The following is a 19,215-nucleotide window of genomic DNA, read 5'->3' as shown; positions in this document are numbered from 1 at the left end:
GTCATTTGGCCTACAGTATAACCTTCCACACGATATTATTGCAACGACTCAGCTCAGACTTCGTTAATTCAATTTATTTATTATCAATCATATGGTAAATTTAAAACAAAAATATAATACCACCAGCTCGGATGGAGTTCTTTTAGTATCTAACCTAACTCAAAACAATCGTCTTGCGGTGTTCGTAAGGAACAAAAAAGTGCTAATCTGTCCCCGCGGTTTTTTTTTTTTGCCATTTCAAACGCCAAAATTTGCCATAAAAAATGGTAAAATTTGCCATCAAAATTGCAAAATTTGCCCAAAATTTGCCGCTAGTTTTACAAAATTCAAACAATTAAAACAACGTGTACGGTAAAAAAAAAAATTAACACAAATAGGGCATTTTGTAGAATATTGATGTCACAACACGTCAACATGAATTTATTTACATTTTTAATGGTTTGAAATAGTATTATAATAATTATAATAGCCGTAGTAAGTAATTTTTAAAAAGACGTTTATCCGTTATTTAGTGCCAATTTTGGATGCTAGCATTGAAAGTCGCCGTCTTTAAACAATTTTTTACAGCTTTTAGTTTTTCTTTAACAAAAAATCGTCAATTTAGCCTAAAAACGGCGAAAATTGCGGCTTTTTGCGGCCAAATAAAAATTTGCGGCTTTTTGCGGTCAAGGGTGAAATTTGCCATCTGCGGCCGCGAAAAACTGCGGGGAGAGGCTAATACGAGATACGTTCGCGCAGTCAACATTCACACTCACATGCACAACACAAGATGTGTACATCCTATAAATAACTCGAATAAAAATAAACAAAGCCGAACAACTACATTCATGGAGATAAAGATAAAGGGAGTAAATCTGACTCATGAATAAACAACACAAAAAATAGACGTTTCGGCCCTTGGCCTTTATTTTTTTTTTTTTTTTTGTTTGTTTGTTGCTTTAGGTCTCTTCCAACACAATTGAGGTTATATGAGAGACCGCTGAAACAAAAAAACAAGCAATCTAACAAAAATAGTACAAATGTAAATCAAAATCATAACCTAAAGATATCATAAGCTAAATTATAAATAACCAAGAACAAACAGGCAGAAGATTTACAGAAAAAAAAAAATATCCCCTGTCAAAAATACAATCACAAACCAAAGAAGCAGGATAGGCTAGTAAAGAGAAGAATCATGTAAACACAGAATACATATTAGATTGTCATAATAATATAGGCGAACATTTGTAAATATGTGTGTGTGTGTGTGTGTGTGTGTGTGTGTGTGTGTGTGTGTGTGTGAATGTAATGGAAGAGAGAGAGAGAGAGAGAGAGAGAGAGAGAGAGAGAGAGACAGAGAGAGCGAGAGAAAGAGAAAGAGAGATGAAAAACTATATATATATATATATATATATATATATATATATATATATATATATATATATATATATATATATATATATATATATATCTTGGAATAATAATACATGGAAGGTAAGCGGCTTCGTTCGCGAGGTCGCAAAGTTGATGCCAGTGGGCGGAGCTTAGCCGCCATATTGAGAAGACCAGGAAACGATTGTTTATCATAGAAACTATAGACTTGAGTGATGGAAATCATCTTGTGTTGCCGATTAAAACACTCACTTACTAAGGGAATTTAGTCATTGTGATGTTGTAAAATACCTTGCAAAGGCAATATTAATTAAATTATTTTCTTCGTTCAATTCTGAAGCCAAAGCACTATCACTACGCACGGTTCGATTTCCTTTGCTTGTTGGTTATGACATGAATAAGGAAAAAGGGAGGAGTATGAGTAAACACTTGTAAAATATCAAGCAACCGCACAGAAAGTAATGGAAGTGCAAGCTCGAATTAAAGATATCGAAAAATAAAAAGTGGATCCGGTCGGAATCGAACCTGCGTGTCACGAGACGGCATATTTCGCTTGGCCAAGAAGAGAGAACAGCAAGTAGATCATTCGGTCATCCGCTACCAATCTTACTGGTCGCAGTGGCTCAGTTGGTTAGAACGTTGGCTTCGTAACCAGAAGGTCTGGGGTTCGGTTCCCGGCCGCGTCATGCTCGTCAAAAGCAGAAAACCCCACATGAACCCAACCACAACCGAGCTATTTCGGTCAAGGACAAGGGCAGAAAGCAGACGTTACAAAAGATAAGGGGGTAAAAGTAGAAGAAAGCATACATCTCCTGCAAGAATGCAGGAGGCCCTCCCAACCACCCACCACTTTTAGCTGACTCTTACAGCACAAAGTTTCGGGGTAGGAATCACATTAAAAATCAGGCCACCACTACACGACCACAATTCTTAATCCTTTCACAGCTAGATTAGATTTCACGTCAAATACGAGTCGATCCTGTACAGTTTTCATCACAGATTAGTCTAAAGCGCGCTCGAGTCGCATCACATGGACTATCTCTATGTGAAACTGCATAAGTCAGTCATGTATAGACAAAAGTACGTTTGGTTTTGGTTCAACTCAAACCTAGCCATGAAAGGGTTAATGGTGACAACTTAAAATGTGGACGTACCACTGCAGCTATAGCAGTAGTAGAGTAAGCTACCCAATTGCTGCTGGGTGGACAGGGGGAACCGGATAAAAATTCTGGCTGCAAAGGGACTCGAACCCGAGACCTTTGGCGTGACAGTCCAATGCTCTACCAATTGAACTAACGGGACCCCCGCTACTAGAGCTATGAATTACCATAATTCATCAAAAATTAAGTCACAAAATGCTATTTACATTTTATATTTATTTGTGTAAAGTGACAACAACAAAAAAGACATTATTACACAAAATATCATGGTCACACAAAAAGGTTCATTGTTTGATCATAATTCAATAAGATTTCAAAATAAAACAAAAATCCCAGCAATTTCATTACTAGTTCATCATTAATAGTTATTACAGAAGTCTGTTATGGCGAGACTGGATTTTACGTCATTCATCATTCAATCCTCTACAGTTCAGAAATTAGCCCCTGTGATGCGACTCGAGCCCTCCGAGTGCTCGAGGTGAAAGCTGTAGCGGATGGAATGATGTTTGACGTGAAATTCAGCCTAGCCAGGAAAGGGTTATACTTATACACAAACATATTTGCCTCTTTAAAAAAATCACACAAGTTAATAATGACATTGTTACTGCCCTGTAAATAAAATAAATTTGTTAATGCCAAAGTAGGAAAACGTCTCGACAGTGACACACTATGTTTAGGATCATACTCAAAAGGAAAACGTAACGATAACGGAGAAAAATTAGTCCAGTTCTGTGAACAGAGAAAACTTTTCATAACAAACAGTGCTTTCAACCACCCATCAAGACACCAGACAACATGGGTAGGACAAAGGAAAGACCAAACCCAAGACAAAATGATAACAATACACAACCAAATAGACTATATCATATGTCGACACTGCCATAAACACTACTCAACCAACTCGCGATCATACGGTGGTACACTGCTAACATCCGATCACAAACGTGTAAAAACGAATTTCAACATAAATGTGTACAGACAACGAAGACAGAAAGGTAAAACGGCAGTCAAAATAAACACGGCAAAAATAGTAAATGAGCAAGAATGTCGCATTCATTACCAATATGAACTTAACTCAAGTCTATCGAAAATAAAGCAAAACAGTAATCCAAACAATGAATGGAAAGAGACGCAAGCGGCAATGAAATATGCGGGGGAAGAAAGTGCAGGTCTATTAATACAACTAAGAACAAACCAAATCGAACGCCTAACATCGCTATTAACGAACTATCGCGGCAACAAAAAGAACTTAGGATCAGGATACAAAACACGAAAGACTCGGAAGAAATAATAAACCTGAAAACGGAACGAAACAAAATACTGCATTCAATTCGATCACTTACAATAAAACACAGAAACGAGGAATTAGACAAAAAAGTGGAAGACATAGAAAAGTCCAAAAATAACGCATCGTCTATGTTCAAAGCGACGAAATCTCTGAACCGAAAACCATTCGAGAACCCAAAACTACAGGACAAATTTGGCAAACAGACAACAAATCCCAACGATATCCTTGACATTGTAACTGACCACTTCCAGCAGAAATTTCACAAACAAGTCTCACAAATATCGCCCTTCTCAGGAAACCCTAGAGACCTAAACAACCGCATCACAACAACTGAAGTTAGAAATAGCATAAAGTGCCTAAACAATAACAGATCCCCAGGCGAAGATGAAATTCCCGCTGAATTGCTGAAATGCGGTACCCTCTCCCTGGATCTGAGCATTGCAAACATAATGAACAAAACATTCTCAACACACAAAGACTGGGACATAAATAGCGGTGTCCTAATTACAATACAAAAACCAGGAAAAACGAAAGGACCCGTAAACAACATGCGCCCAATAACATTACTGAATACCATAAGAAAAACACTGTCAACTATTGTCCTCAACAGAATTAGACCGAAAATAGAAAATTATCTATCACATAGCCAAAGCGGGTTTCGCCAAGACCGAAGCACATCGGACGTTGTATGGACACATAAATGGTTGGCAGCAAAGGCACTCAAAGAAAACATATCCATAACAATAACCGGAATCGATATGTCCGCAGCCTTTGATACGATCGACAGAGGAAAACTTTTGGAGATATTAACAGAAATAGTAGACGAAGACGAGCTCCGAATAATCCGATTTCTCCTCAGCAACACAAAGATACAACCAAGGATATACGGGGCCACAAAACAGACGCAGTTCGAAAGTAACATCGGGACCCCCCAAGGAGATAGTCTGAGCCCGATTCTGTTCACAATATACTTAGAACACGCTCTGAAAGAAGTTCGAAAAGTCATTCCAAAACCAACGACTCATATTGAGAATGCAATCCCTAGAGAAATCGCCTATGCAGATGATGTCGATTTTATTGGATCAACACCAGCAAATATAGACATCATACAAAATACCCTCATGAAATATAACCTCCAAGTCAATGCCAATAAAACCGAATTTACAACAATATCGAGGAACAAAGAGGAATGGAAAAGAACAAAGAAAGTCGGCTCACTAATTGGAGACACCGAGGATGTACAAAGAAGAAAACAGCTATCAAACGCCGCACTCAGTAAACTCACCAATGTATGGATTAGAGGTGACAAAATAAAGAGAAAAACCAAACTGAAACTGTACCATGCTCTTGTAAAACCGGTACTTCTGTATAACTGCGGCACTTGGGCGTTGACAAAATCCGAAGAAGAACATCTGGATGCCTTCCATCGCACACAGCTAAGAAGGGTACTGGACATCAAATACCCCAAAAAGATCTCAAATGAATCACTCTATAAGATCACAAAAGAAAGACCAATCTCCCTTGACATTTTACAACAACGATGGCAACTTTTCGGTCACATACTACGCAGGGATAAAAACATACCAGCAAACCAAGCCATGTCGGGATACTTCCAAAAACACGGGAACCTTTTCAGAGGAAGACCGATCACAACACTCCCTGTGATCCTAAACAAAAACCTCACAACACTTGGACAAAGCATTAGTCTCATAACGGCAGGGACCTTGAAAATCTGAGAACCCTAGCAGAGGACCGGCAATATTGGAGACACCTCACACAGGAAATACTGGAAACAGCCAAAGCGACCCGATCTTTCGGTCGAGACGCGAAAGGCATCTAAGTCAAGTAAGTCAAGTGTTAAGAACTTGACGGCTTTTACACATTAGCTTCTTTTTCAATTGTTCAGTGTACAGTTTACCAGCATAGAAATACCTGACCTGAATATATTTCTCAGCTATTGCTTTTAGTAGAAGAATCAAATGATTCTCAATCCCCTCATGATCAAACATATGGGAATGAAATAATGTAGAAAAAACGGGTTTATTGACGAAAGACTTCATGATGCTTTGCAAAAGCTTATGGCAATCATATCGATTGAAATGAAAATGATCTTGACCTACAGTTGCAACATATTTTCTGAAATGCTTTTCAGAAATTAAACAGACATCAATAATACCCTTAGAAGGAATTTGCAACCCTCCTTTGTTCTTAAGAGCAATCAAAGAATGTATGTCAGATAGCTCATTTTCAACTAATGCATTTGAACACTGTTCACAAAGAATTCTTTGTTTCAATTTAAATGCAACAAATCCAGCAATGTAGACGACAATTTTATTTGAACAAGTGGACAACTGATCATAGTTTACATCAAAATCAAATGAACTACTGCTACTGATATCACTACTTTCACACACCTCTTCAGACAAGACTCGGTTTGTTGATAAAGATGCATTGATTCGAATCCCAGAAGGTACATCACGGCTTAAATTCTCTCGGCTGGAAACACTTAGAATGGGTACGGATTCCAGAGGCAAACAGTTCCCTCTTTTCACTTCTTCAATTTCATTGTGCGTGAGGAGTTGCTTGTATGCTTTTGAGAACTGTCTAGCTGTTGGATTGTTATTGCAGCCTCCCATACTTCTTACCTTACCAAAAAAAAGTTCAATGTGATCTTGACTAAACTTGTAGGTCAATAAAAATTTCATACATGAATCTTCAGACATTACCAAACGTCTGTAAATGGAAATAACACTATCAATACAAACAAGAAAACCAAGAAAGCCAGTCTTTCTTCTACTGGAAACAAGAGACATACCATTAACAGATAATGTCATGGACAAAATATAATTTTTAACTTCTGAGAGAAAATTTTCAGTTGCTTCAAAATTACATTTACTCAATGGGGATTTCCATCCAAATGCCTTCATATTTCTAGAATTAAGGATATCAAACAAACAATTAAACATTTTCAAAAACTTAATAGTTGCCTCACATCCTTCAAAACCAGGGATATTTTCTTTAAGACAAAATTCAAGAGAAGAAGAAACTGAATCACTAAGAGTTTGAGCAGCTAATTTTACATTCATTTTTTTTCTTAAACCATTGCACATGACTTGCTTGTAATTTATTACCCAGGTGCAATCCTTCTCTTTCTTGTAACTCATGTAATAGTTCAATATAGTCCCATTTGATAAAATCATTACCTACACAAAAAGACTTTTTTTCTGCAAAAGTATTCCTTACCAATTTCAACATATGACAGGCATCAAGAAAAACATAAATAGGCGAATCAGTAACAGGATGAGAAAAGTATGGCTTTATTTTATCACTATCTACAATTACACCAAGAGACTTCAACATAGACATATTTGATGGACAACCGTCATGTGTGATTGACACTATCTCAACACCTACTTCATGCAGTTTTTTAATACATGAATTCAATAAATTTTTTCTTTCCACCCCATTCAAACCATCTAATAAAAAATACCCAACAGGCAATTTCCAACTGCTATTTAAGCATACTATCATAAAAGTTAGAGCTTCCTTTGCTACGGGAAGATTATCATCATCAATTCCTGTACCAACATCCACATAGCCATGATACTTGCTGCCATCCCATTCCACATGTTGCCTAATAGACATTTCATCCATGACAAGATTACATAGAAAAGGTTTTGCAACCTTTGACAGTTGTACAATATTGGAAAGAAAAGTAAAAGCTGATTTAGTAAAACCAGGTGACCCATCCACAGTTTTTATACCACTTAGAAATAGTTTTTGGATGAGGAAGACAAGTATCAAAAGCTTTTCTTACATATCGATAAGCTTTAGGGGAGTAAAAATGCAATGTCATAGCAAAACTTCTAATTTCTGGAGAATACTTAACAGGTACAGACATATTTTCCATCTTCGCTAATTTCCGTTTCAATAAATCACCAACCCCACCCCCACATCTTTCTAAAATATCTACACTAGAGTCACTAATCATCTTTTTGTTTCTAAGCTCCATTACTATACTTTTGAAGTCTGCATTTTTTAAAATTAAACGTCTTTTCGACTGCTGAAGCATTTTAATTTTCTTTCTGCATGATTCTAATTTATGACTTTTATCTTCTAGAGGTCTTTTAAAATTTTGTTTGGTTGGTGTATCAACACTCGTAGAAGTAGAAGGGATAGCAAGATCATTTGGCAATGGAGCATTACAGTTGTCTGAATTAGAAATGGAAGGGGGAGGCTCTCTTTGAGCTGGCGGTTTTCTAGCTTTGTCCCCCGAATTTTGATAGTAAGAAGGAAAAGACAAAAAGATAGTAGGTACTGCACCTTCTCTCAATCGAACAATATTGACAGAAGTTCTGTCAATGCATTTCTCCTCAAAGTGGACAGAACAGACAACAGTATATTTGGAGGGAATAAAATTTTCCCTTCTTATGGAATTTATCCACAGCTTTCTCCGCTCTTCATCCTTGGGGAATCTGAAAAAAAACAAAACAACAACACATTGTTGTCACTAATGTCTTAGAATAGCATTACAACATTATTGGTCACCTGGTAACATTCTTACTGTGACTGAGTGAGAAACATGGGTGTGCATTTCTGTGTGGTAGCAAACCATTTGTTCGAATAGCACTGTTGTTGATACAACCAAGTGTTAACCTTTCATAGCTAGTCTGGACTTCACGTAAAATATCATTCGATCCTCTACAACTTTCACTGAGATATGAGTCCTGTGATTCGCCTCAAGCACTAGAGGCACATCACAGGGACAAATCTCTACGTCAAAACTGCAAAAGACAGTCATACATCGACAAAAGTAGGTTAGATTTCCGTTCGGTTGAAATGTAACCTAGCTGTGAAGGGGTTAAAACAAGGCTATTTTATTTAATGCACACATAAGGTTGGGAAATGACTTTTGCATATCAACAAGACCTTGTTGCTTAGCAAGTAATGTAATCCTTTAGACGTATGATCATAAATGTTTTAGTTAGCAATAAAAGAAAAGTACTCACTTGTGAAAGGTGATTCCTGTACCCTTCTCCCTCTCAGAGCGATTGGTGCAGCCAAATGCGCAACAAGCAGGCATCTTTGGTTATTCCTGTAGAACACAATGAATAATTAATATGGTTCAAAAATATTTTCCAAGAATGAGTGATAGGTCAGTGTGATGAAAATGTACAACGAATTCTTTTAGACAGAAGATGAAATAAACGTTAGATAGTAAAATCCAACCAATCTTAAGCCTTTTACGGTTAGGTTGGATTTCAACCGAACCGAAATCTAACCTACATTTGTCGATAAATGACTGACTTTTGCAGTTTTCACGTAGAGATTAGTCCCCCATTTTGAAATTTGATGCACACATGGACAGCAAATAAGTTGGTACTTTTCATCTCAACAAGACCTTCTTGTAGTCTTGTAGCTGAGCAAGTAATCCTTTGGACGTATGATCACAACAGTTAGCAAAAAAAGAAAAGTACTCACTGATGGACGGTGATTCCTGTAACACTATCCTTATCACTGCGATTAGTACAGCCATATCATCTTTGGTTAGTCCTTTCGAAGTGACTTTTCTCACCCCCCGGATGCTAGTCTTCATAATAGTACACCCCCCGGATGCTAGTCTTCATAATAGTAGTCCACAATTGTTGTATGTTTAATCCAAAGGTTGTAATGCAGTAATTTGTTAAGTTTCTTGTCACAAGTTGCACAATTAAAAAAAAAATCAATCAAATCCAAATCACAAAAAGCCGGCGACGTTTTTTTCGGGAATCCAATCGGCCGGGGGGGGGGGGGGGGGGTGAGAATACAGGCAGCCTAGTCCTTTAATTCCTGTAGAACAAAATATTTTCCAAGAATGAGTGATAGGTCAGTGTGATGAAAATGTACAACGAATTCTTTTCGAGAGGAGATGAAACATTACTATTAATGTTAGATAGTAAAATCCAACCAATCCTAACCGTCCAGCTTCAGCTAGAGCCAAACCAAGGCCAAGGGTGACGATCATCGAGAGTCAAAGGCTTTCCGTCGGTAAAATAATGTCGATCTAAGACTAATAATAAATATCGCCTTTACCATATACATCCGATAACTAAAACAAATGAAAAAACGATTAGACTAGAATCTATACTTGTTTTAAGAAAATCAAAGTGGCTGAAAACTGAAAGTGAAAGTGAACGTGCCATGCCATAGCCACATCACATTCACAGGGAGAGATATCTGAATTCGACTCAACTTAGCTATCAAATAGTTTTATTTCATCTTTAAACATGATTTAACTGATAAAACGTATTTGCAAACATAATTATGAAACAAATTTAAGGTTGATACTTACTTGGAAGGAAAAACATCCACTGATCATCTTGATTCGGATGTCCACCGATGAGTGAATCACCGTAACTACGGCCGTAACGCAGGAATGTTTTGGTATTCCCAATAGGGTAGAGTCGGGGAACTTCGCCACCCTGCGGTCGCTCCACTTCTTTCGCTTATTTCAGTCTCAAGATGTCAATTTTCTTAAAATAGAAACTGGTCATCAAGACAATCAGCCAATCAGTGATGAGATTTTATTAAACTTGTTCCAGTATTTCAATTCGTAATACTTTATTTTCGCATTTAAAAGTTGTTATGCTCGTCGGGGAAATTCGCCATAGTTCGGGGAAATTCGCCACCACTGTCGGGGAAATTCGCCGCTCGATTTTAACACTTTTTTATCGTGAATTTTATGTACTTTTTAGATATTATTTTGTTTTCTCATGTTTATATTTGATTTAATTTGTAGTAATTACTATATTTTATTTATTTACAATGACAAAAAACTAAAAATATTCAATGACCAACGGCAAGTTTTATAAATGACGATATGATACTATGATAGAAGGCGAAAACATGACAAAATATCTTTTCTTGTGTTTTGCTGAACCATCCTATCCTATTTTTCTCTTAATCTTTTGCTTCCATTTTGGGTTTTCTTTGAAGTTCTCACCATTTATTCTACAAATATATAAAAAACTGCTTCATTATAGTGAAAAGTTCATTAAGTCCAGTTAAATTACTAATAATCATTACTATCTCATTATGTAAATTTTATGCACTATGAACGCTACCCAGACACTGCATCACCAATCTATTAAATAATTATCGGTCAAAATATCATCAATGCCCCCTTTAAACATTTAATTAATAATATTTCGACAAAACAGAGCGACAAATGTCCCCAATTAGAACGGCGAATTTCCCCGATACTAGTGGCGAATTTCCCCGAAAGCAGTGATATCATTGGGACCCTCAATTAAAAAATAAACGAATATTTTTAACTATTGCAAATGATGGGAACATCAAAACTAATGTTTAAATCATACAATATCAAAATAACAGGTTGTAGAGTAAGGATCTAAGCTGAAAAAACGCTTAAAATGACAACGAGTGAAAGTAGGAATTTGGAATGGCGGGTGTTGGATTTCGGACGAATCAGGCGCACAGAACGACAGACACGCTATGACGTTAAATGACACGATTGTGTCATGATATTAATGTACTAAATGCTGATTGGTAGATTAAAAACAATAGATGAAAAGAGCATCAAAGTGATGATGTGACACTTGGACTCGTCCAATAATAGGTAAGATGGGTTATTTGCATTTAAAGAGAGGGGTGTGAGAAGTGGCGAATTTCCCCGACGGCGAATTTCCCCGACTCTACCCTATGGCGGAAGCGGCCAACGGTTGGCTTCAGTATTATGACGTCATCTTCCTTCCATCTATTTTTATTCCAAGATATATATATATATATATATATATATATATATAATATATATATATATATATATATATATATATATATATTTCAAGAATAAGGTAGGGGGATGGGATATAACTTTCAAACGCATCCTTCCACTCCCGTTCTCACACTTTCATTCTCTCATTCTCTCTCTCCCCCTCTCTCTCCCTCTCTCTCTCTCTCTCTCTCTCTCTCTCTCTCTCTCTCTCTCTCGCTCTCTCTCTCTCTCTCTCTCTTTTTTTTTTTTTTTACTAATCTTTTAAAAATATCTTAACAACGGAGGTAGTGGACCACTAATAACACTATTGCTGTCTAGTATTCTTCAATTACCACCCTTCCCCCTCCCCCACCCCTCTACCTCATTCTTTAGTTTTTCATATCTCTCTCTCTCTCTCTCTCTCTCTCTCTCTCTCTCTCTCTCTCTCTCTCTTTCTCTCTCTCTCCTTTTTCTCTCTCTCCCCCCCCTCTCTCTCTCTCTCTCTCTCTCTCTCTCTCTTCCATTGCACACACACACACACACGCACACACACATTTACACATTTTCGCCTATATTATTATACACACACATTTACACATTTTCGCCTATATTATTATGACAATCTAATATAAATATATATATGTATTCTGTGTTTACTTGATAAAGGCCAAGGGCCGAAAAGTCGCTTGTTTTGTGTTGTTCATTCAGGAGTCAGATTTACTCCCTTTATCTTTATCTCCATTTCATTGACTCATTTAGACACTTCTATCTATTAGTTTTACTACATTCATACATAGCCAAACAACTCCAATATATTACAATACATGTTACACTGATATGAAAAATCCAATTGTTTACCTGGTATAGCCAGATGAATCAATGGAATTTCCTGTAGCGATTCTGGCAGATCGGACATCCACTCGGACACGTTTTGAGAGTCATCTATAGATACACAAACACTGGACATTGTCCGCACTGATATTATGACAACAGTTGAAGGCACAACACGAAACGTTTTGGCCGTCTTCTAATAGACGAACTCAATCGAAAGTTTATTCTTTGTTTGTTTGTTTTTTTTTTTTTCGCCAGTAAATCTTGCCCTATTCTTTATATCTATTACTTCCCTCTCCTCTTCTTCTTCTTTTTCTTCTTCTTCTTCTTCTTCTTCTTCTTCTTCTTCTTCTTCTTCTTCTTCTTCTTCTTCTTCTTCTTCTTCTTCTTCTTCTTCAAATATACAGACTAATTCAGTCCAACACAGAATTACTCTCGATATGGTTATCCAACAGATTATGAATCACTTTGACGTCAATCAGCTCTTTGTTGTCTTTAGACAATAACACTTTAGACCGCCAGCCGGGTGATTAGTTCTCACTAAAATCCAACAAACTACAAACATTAAAGGTTACACACGTCTTTATAAGTCGACACGACTGAAATATCTAGCGGGCAGAACTAATGAGTATTTTAGTTAAACCCACACTATCGATATGGCGAAGTTTCCTGTAACGTCTCTAGTTCTTGAATAAAGCTAGTTGAAAAATACACGAACTATAGATGTAGTGAGGAGCATTGGATGGAGTCGTGTTTTTGTAGGTTGGTGGCACGATTTCATAATATATACTTTATGTTACGGACTACAATGGGTTGTTATTTTTCTTAGTCAATGTCACTGCTTGACGATGCGTAACACACTACTAGATTGTAAAAATAGAAAGTCGTTTATAACTAGCATGATGTGTTATACTTTTAAACACTACCATATTATCAAATATGATTTATTTTTTTTTAAACCTGATTGAACTATAACTGAACATTTGCAGTGACGGGCCTTTTACAAATACAAGCCATTGAAGATTGAAGATACTTATTCGGAATTATATTGACACAAGAGCCGAAAGATCGATGTTACGAGATCTTTCATCGAAGTAAAAAAAAAAATCCCGATTTTCGTTCAAATCATATCATAACACATTATTCTCCTATCGAAGAAAAGCCAGGAATACACATTGGTAAAATTTAATTCGATATAACACAGTAAATCATTCGTGTGTTTATAGCACATTTCACTGTTTTAATAGAGACAGAGATGGAATGAGTGAGGTGTGACAATAACCGATAATACACACCTCGCCTTTTCCTATCAATCAACGGATATCATCAGGTGCAATCGATAAAAAAAAAAGTCGACCTTAATCGCGATTGTGTGTGAAGTGGTCGAATGTATTTATCTTTCTGTTTTGTTGTTTATCGATCTGCCCATTTGTTTTGTCACGAGATAACACATCATTATCTACTGAAATTATCACTGACGCTACCCCTAACCTCTATGAACTCAGATTATCAACTTAGAACAGTCCAGATACATTGAATATTCATAGAAAACGGATGATTTTTACGATAAGTTGCTTATTTCACACTTATAGATAGTGGAGGCCTTCCGAAAGCTCTTACATCCCCAGTATTTTTGTTCTAGTAGGGGGGTTTGGGAGGGGGGAAACTTTTTTTTATAATGTTATAGTGGGGAGTTTGGGATGGGGGAGGGGGAGATTTTTTAATTCTTTTAAAAAGCCCCCCCCCCCCCCCCCCCAAACCCTCTACCAGAACATTATAAAAAAAACAAGAATACTGGGGATGAAGGAGCTTTCGGAAGGCCTCCCTCTAGATAGGCTTCTGAGCCATCAGAGCCATAAACGATGCTAGAAAACTGAAAGCACACAACCTGAACTGCACCTATTAATTCACAGACTGTCCGTACAACAATAATATAAGAAAACATAAGTGTGTCAGTTACACAACACACCACACACATAACACACACACCGACGGCTTAACGAGAGGGTGTGTCTGACTTATTGACCGATCACTCGGCGTCGGGACTAGGAATGCATGAATGGGGGAATGAAAACAATCTATAAAATATGGGTCAGATATGTGCTCACTGACACATACATGCCCTTACAGACAGAACGTCAACATAGTATTGCTCATGCGTCTCTCTTATCAACTGAGGAAATCTATCGTTTGGTTAATGAGATATCTATCACTAATTATTCTATTGGAGAAATCACTTTTCAAAATGTTATTATTATATACATACTTTAATAAAATAAAAATATAACCAATAAACTTATTTTGATGAAAAGAATGAAAAATAATAAGGAATACACCCAAGATTTAGATTACGCGCCGTGAGATCACTGGCTTCACAGTTCAGTTACTCAGACAAAAAGATAGATGAGAAACGATTTAACTGTTGCATGGCTGTGAACTTTTCATCAAAATAAGTTTATTGGTCATATTTTTATTTTATAAAAGTATGTATATCTATAATAACTCACCATAGATAACACAGGACGTCTGTGTGTCTCACTGCGAAGTTTGCCAGATTGATCTACCCAAATAAGAAAAATCATTGATGCATTGCATGGCGTACTAAAAGAGTCATTAGTAGGCTATGATCATAGCCCTACTATAATACTGGCCGAAGCACCAGGATGATTGACCTTAGGGGTTAAGGCTATCGTATTCGTTACACAAGGCGGGGAAATTGAATGCGATTGAATGTGATTAGGTACCGTGTGTAGTCAGTAATAAAATTTTCGCCATTCTTTGTTTCGTTGTGTTCGTAACACAGAGAGGGGTTATTGAATACGTAATTAGGTACCGTGCGTAGTCAGTAATAAAATTTTCGCCATTCTTTGTTTCGTTGTGTTGGTTACACAGAGCGGGGAAATTGAATACGTAATAAGGTACCGTGTGTAGTAGGTACCGTGTGAAGTGAGCAATCACATTTTCATTCTTTGTTTCGACTTCACTGGTCACAACTGCTTTGTTTTCTCTCGCTTCATTCAATTCGCTGGATTTTTTAAATTTTATGTTTTTAATTAAGTGGAAATGTGATTATCATTGTTGACATTCAGGAATTTAGTTTACTATACCGTGTGAAGTCAGCAATCACATTTTCATTATTTGTTTCGACTTCACTGGTCACAACTGCTTTGTTTTCTCTCGCTTCATTCAATTCGCTGGATTTTTTTAATTTTATGTTTTTAATTAAGTGGAAATGTGATTATCATTGTTGACATTCAGGAATTTAGTTTACTATTTCTTTATCGGATTATTTATTCATTTTTCTAAATCACTACTTGACTTAGAATTCCATCATCATGGGAAAGAAATGCAGCACGTATGGCTGCAAGTCGGGCTATGCTAGTGCGACAGAAAAAATTCCAGTGTACAGTTTTCCTCTTGATCTTAATGAAAAGTTGAAATGGGTTCAAGCCATGCCTGACCAATTATCTGTTGATCAAGTGACCAAATATATGGCTAAACATTTTCCAGATTCAAAAATGAAGAAAGCAGGAAAATTTATGGTACCAGCTGTCAGCTGACCCTCCCACATATTTCCCTGACGCACCATCATCGTGTGCTGGTGTCCCTCAATCAAAAGGTAGAACAACAACAAAATCAACCGCTGCATCTAGGGTTCCTGATGAGGATCAACAATTGAAAGAATTTCGTATGAAAGACATATTAAAATACTCTACATTTCCTGACAATTTGCAGAAAAAATTAGAAAATTACTCAGGTACTTTAATTTGGGGAAAAGACGATAACTTTTCTTTCCTTAGTGAATCGAGAGATGGGCCTATTTATGCTTTTTCAATTCATTTTACTTCCTTGGGTGTAGACAAACACGGAAACATAAAGGGAATTATTTATGAAGCATACGCAGGTGTCAAAAAAGTAAAGCACCCTGCTATTTGTAAAGAAATCAAATGCTGGTCACAATTCCAGGAGCTAGTTAATTTCATTTGCTCATCTATTGACACCCAGGATGACAAATTCAAATTTATTGAGAGACAAATATTTCTGATGTACCTTCCAAAAAACAAAAGGATATATGCAATGGATGATTTATGCAAAGCATTTTCATGGTATGCCGTTTCAAGACATCTGTATTCTCAATTGAGAGAGGTACTTCAACTTCCATCAATAACAACACTTCAAAGAGTAACGAGATCAGCAAAGAACATTGATGATGTCAAACTTTTTTCGTCTTTTTTAATTCTAAAGAAGAAAGGAGCAGGGCTTGCATTATAATTGCAGATGAAGTTTATGTCAAAGCTTCATTAACGTACAGAGGTAATTTTATTTATGAGGAATACCAGCTCCATGAGTGATGCACATTTTTGGTGTTGTAAAAAAAAAATGTATTAATTAAATTAATAAATATTTAGTGAATAGTACAAGGGCTTACTTTTCCGAATTGAAACGATAAACAAATAAATAATCAAGTAAATATAACACAATAAATAACCATTTGACCATTTATATGTAATACATTTTCATAGATTCACCCTGGCCACTGTGTCCGTCACAGGGTTACATTTACCTATCTAAAAGTGTAAAATAAAATCGTAGAGTATTGAAATGTTGATGACATAATTTAATATTAATATGGCATAATTTAAAAATTCTGTTTAAGACAGTAAGGAAGTATCAGATAAAACTAGAAGGAGCTTTGAATATTAAAGTGACAAATATTTCAGAATCATTGCAATCAGGTTTACAGTAAGTCTTAAAATAAAGGTCATACTTTAAATTTCTTGTAAATCTCATTAAACCATATTTATCTAATATCTTTTCATAATACAGTAATTATGTTACAGTGCCTATTACTGGGATGCCCAATGCTCATGTATAGAATCGATTTAAGAATAGAATATGTGGTTACAGGCATATACAAATTGAATCTGGTGTGATCAGACAGGTAATATTTAAAAGTATGACCTTTCATTTTTTGATACAACTTATTATTACAATATATTTACATTTTAGGAGGGGAGGTATTCGGCAAAGCTCAAGATCAGCATGGAAAGCTTGCAAGAACATTATTTTGTATTATGGTGAAATGTTTATTTACGAGGAAAAAGTTTTTAGTCTCGCTAGTTTCCATGCCATTATCTTAATGCAGAGTTCGCCTATCGGTGCATCTCTAGTGTTATTCAAACTCTTGAAGCGTATAATTTTAAAGAGACACTGCCTAGCATTTCCATCAGAGAATAAGAGTAAAGCAACAAGAAAAGTTGCCAAATTATCATCAACATCAATGTAACCAACTAAAACATCGCCACTGTTGCTTGTTTAACACCGCATTTAAGGTAAGATGCAATCTTCATCATCATCATTGACACCACATATCATTATCATCATTGTCATCACCATCATCATTTGTCCCTTCCCCAATCTTTTATTATCTCTCAAACATAATATCTTTTTCATTGTATGACCTACCCCCTTCCCTCTCCAACATTTTTCTTCCCGTTATAAATTTTTTTGCTCACTATAAAATTATCACAACTATCTTCATCATTTCCTCTTTAACACTACTACTACTACTACTAACTACTACTACTACTACTACTACTACTACTACTACTACTACTACTACTACTACTACTACTACTACTACTACTACTACTACCATCACCACCATCACATTGAGGTGCTTCTTTTCCACAAAACTATGTTCGTTGTTACTCATCAAAGTTCAGTGTTGACTATCAAACTGCCCACTACTGTTAAAAAGAAACAAAATCCCCCAAAGTTCTCTCTCTCTCTCTCTCTCTCTCTCTCTCTCTCTCTCTCTCTCTCTCTCTCTCTCCCTCTCTCTCGTTGTTGTATTTTTAGTCCATCTCAAATAAAGTTTTGTGTACGCTTATTTCTATACAAAGCTTAACTTGCTATCTCGTCATGATTTATAATTTGAATATAATATAGACTATTTATTAGTAAATCATCCCTCCGACACGTTTAATGAGATAAATAATTACAACTCGCCTCTTACATCACTGCCCATTGCATACCGGTCTTTAGTAATTCTCACTAACACTAGACTAACACACTACCTGCACACTACACAGCGCTAGTCAATGGCCTTAACCAACTCGGCTCGATACGCGTGCGCCAAGGCCTTGACTCTTTTAGTACGCCATGGCTATGATGCATTGCGTTTCGCGTGCTTGACTGACCGCTCAGTCTTTGAATGCGTGAATGGGGAAATGAAAACAATCTATAGATAGTTCGAAGGTGACCTCACTCAGGTCTTTGTTATTGTTTTTTGCCATCCGCGTTTATGAGTAGTTCTCATTAAATTGTATTAACCAGTCTATAAACGATCATGATTACACACAGTTTTGTGTGTTGGTCCGTTATACTTCCGGATGGCAATGTTGTGAGCTTCTTAGCAGAGTGCAGACAATCTATAAACTATGGGTCAGATAATGTGTGCTCACTGACTGGGTTTGCCAGGTACTTGAGCTTTTGAGCTTTTATACTTGAGCCTTTATATAGATAGTATGCGCTTGGCTAAGAAGCTCATAACATTGCCATCCGGAAGTATAACGGACCAACACACAACCTCTGTGTAACCATGAACTTTTATAGTCTGGTTAATACAGTTTAGTGAGAACAACTCACAAACGCGGATGGCAAAAACAATAACAAAGGCCTGAGTGACGTCATCTGCATACTATCTATAGATAGAACGACGTCACTATGGTGTTTGTTATTGTTTTTTGCCATCCGCATTTATGAGTAATTCTCACTAAACTGGATGAACCAGACAATAAAAGTTCATG

General features: G+C 36.5%; 2 protein-coding genes across 5 annotated transcripts in view; both read right to left on the bottom strand.

Moving 5' to 3' along the window:
- LOC144975395 (PI-PLC X domain-containing protein 3-like) overlaps window positions 1–15,024 on the bottom strand; it is a 26,411-nt gene extending 11,387 nt beyond the window's left edge. Inside the window, exons 1-2 of one of the 3 annotated variants that reach the window (XM_078919418.1) lie at window positions 13,633–13,687; window positions 12,431–13,266 (exon numbers count right to left, since the gene is read on the bottom strand). In XM_078919418.1, the coding sequence (XP_078775544.1) occupies window positions 12,431–12,539 (109 nt within the window). In that variant the 5' untranslated portion in view covers window positions 12,540–13,266; window positions 13,633–13,687. Of the gene's footprint in view, window positions 1–12,430; window positions 13,707–14,910 lie in introns of those variants that run through there. The other 2 variants (XM_078919419.1, XM_078919417.1) reach the window with 2 other exon arrangements.
- LOC144975393 (THAP domain-containing protein 1-like) lies at window positions 2,733–10,594 on the bottom strand. 2 transcript variants are annotated; one of them, XM_078919414.1, is made up of 4 exons: window positions 10,151–10,592; window positions 9,301–9,648; window positions 8,829–8,914; window positions 2,733–8,294 (listed from the first exon to the last, which is right to left on the bottom strand). In XM_078919414.1, the coding sequence occupies exons 3-4, from the start codon at window positions 8,900–8,902 to the stop codon at window positions 7,547–7,549; spliced, it is 822 nt and encodes a 273-aa protein (XP_078775540.1). In that variant the 5' UTR covers window positions 8,903–8,914; window positions 9,301–9,648; window positions 10,151–10,592; the 3' UTR covers window positions 2,733–7,546. The 2 variants fall into 2 exon arrangements, with proteins under 2 accessions (XP_078775540.1, XP_078775541.1); XM_078919415.1 differs by lacking the exon at window positions 9,301–9,648 and having other exon boundaries at window positions 10,151–10,594.
- Window positions 15,025–19,215: the final 4,191 nt, after the last annotated feature.

Source organism: Berghia stephanieae, chromosome 6, assembly GCF_034508935.2.
Source record: "Berghia stephanieae isolate SIO BIC M18660-M18661 chromosome 6, UCSD_Bste_1.3, whole genome shotgun sequence".
Classification (NCBI taxonomy): Eukaryota; Metazoa; Mollusca; class Gastropoda; order Nudibranchia; family Aeolidiidae; genus Berghia; species Berghia stephanieae.
Note: the sequence above shows the minus strand (reverse complement) of the source record. Positions and strands in the feature narration are given on the sequence as shown.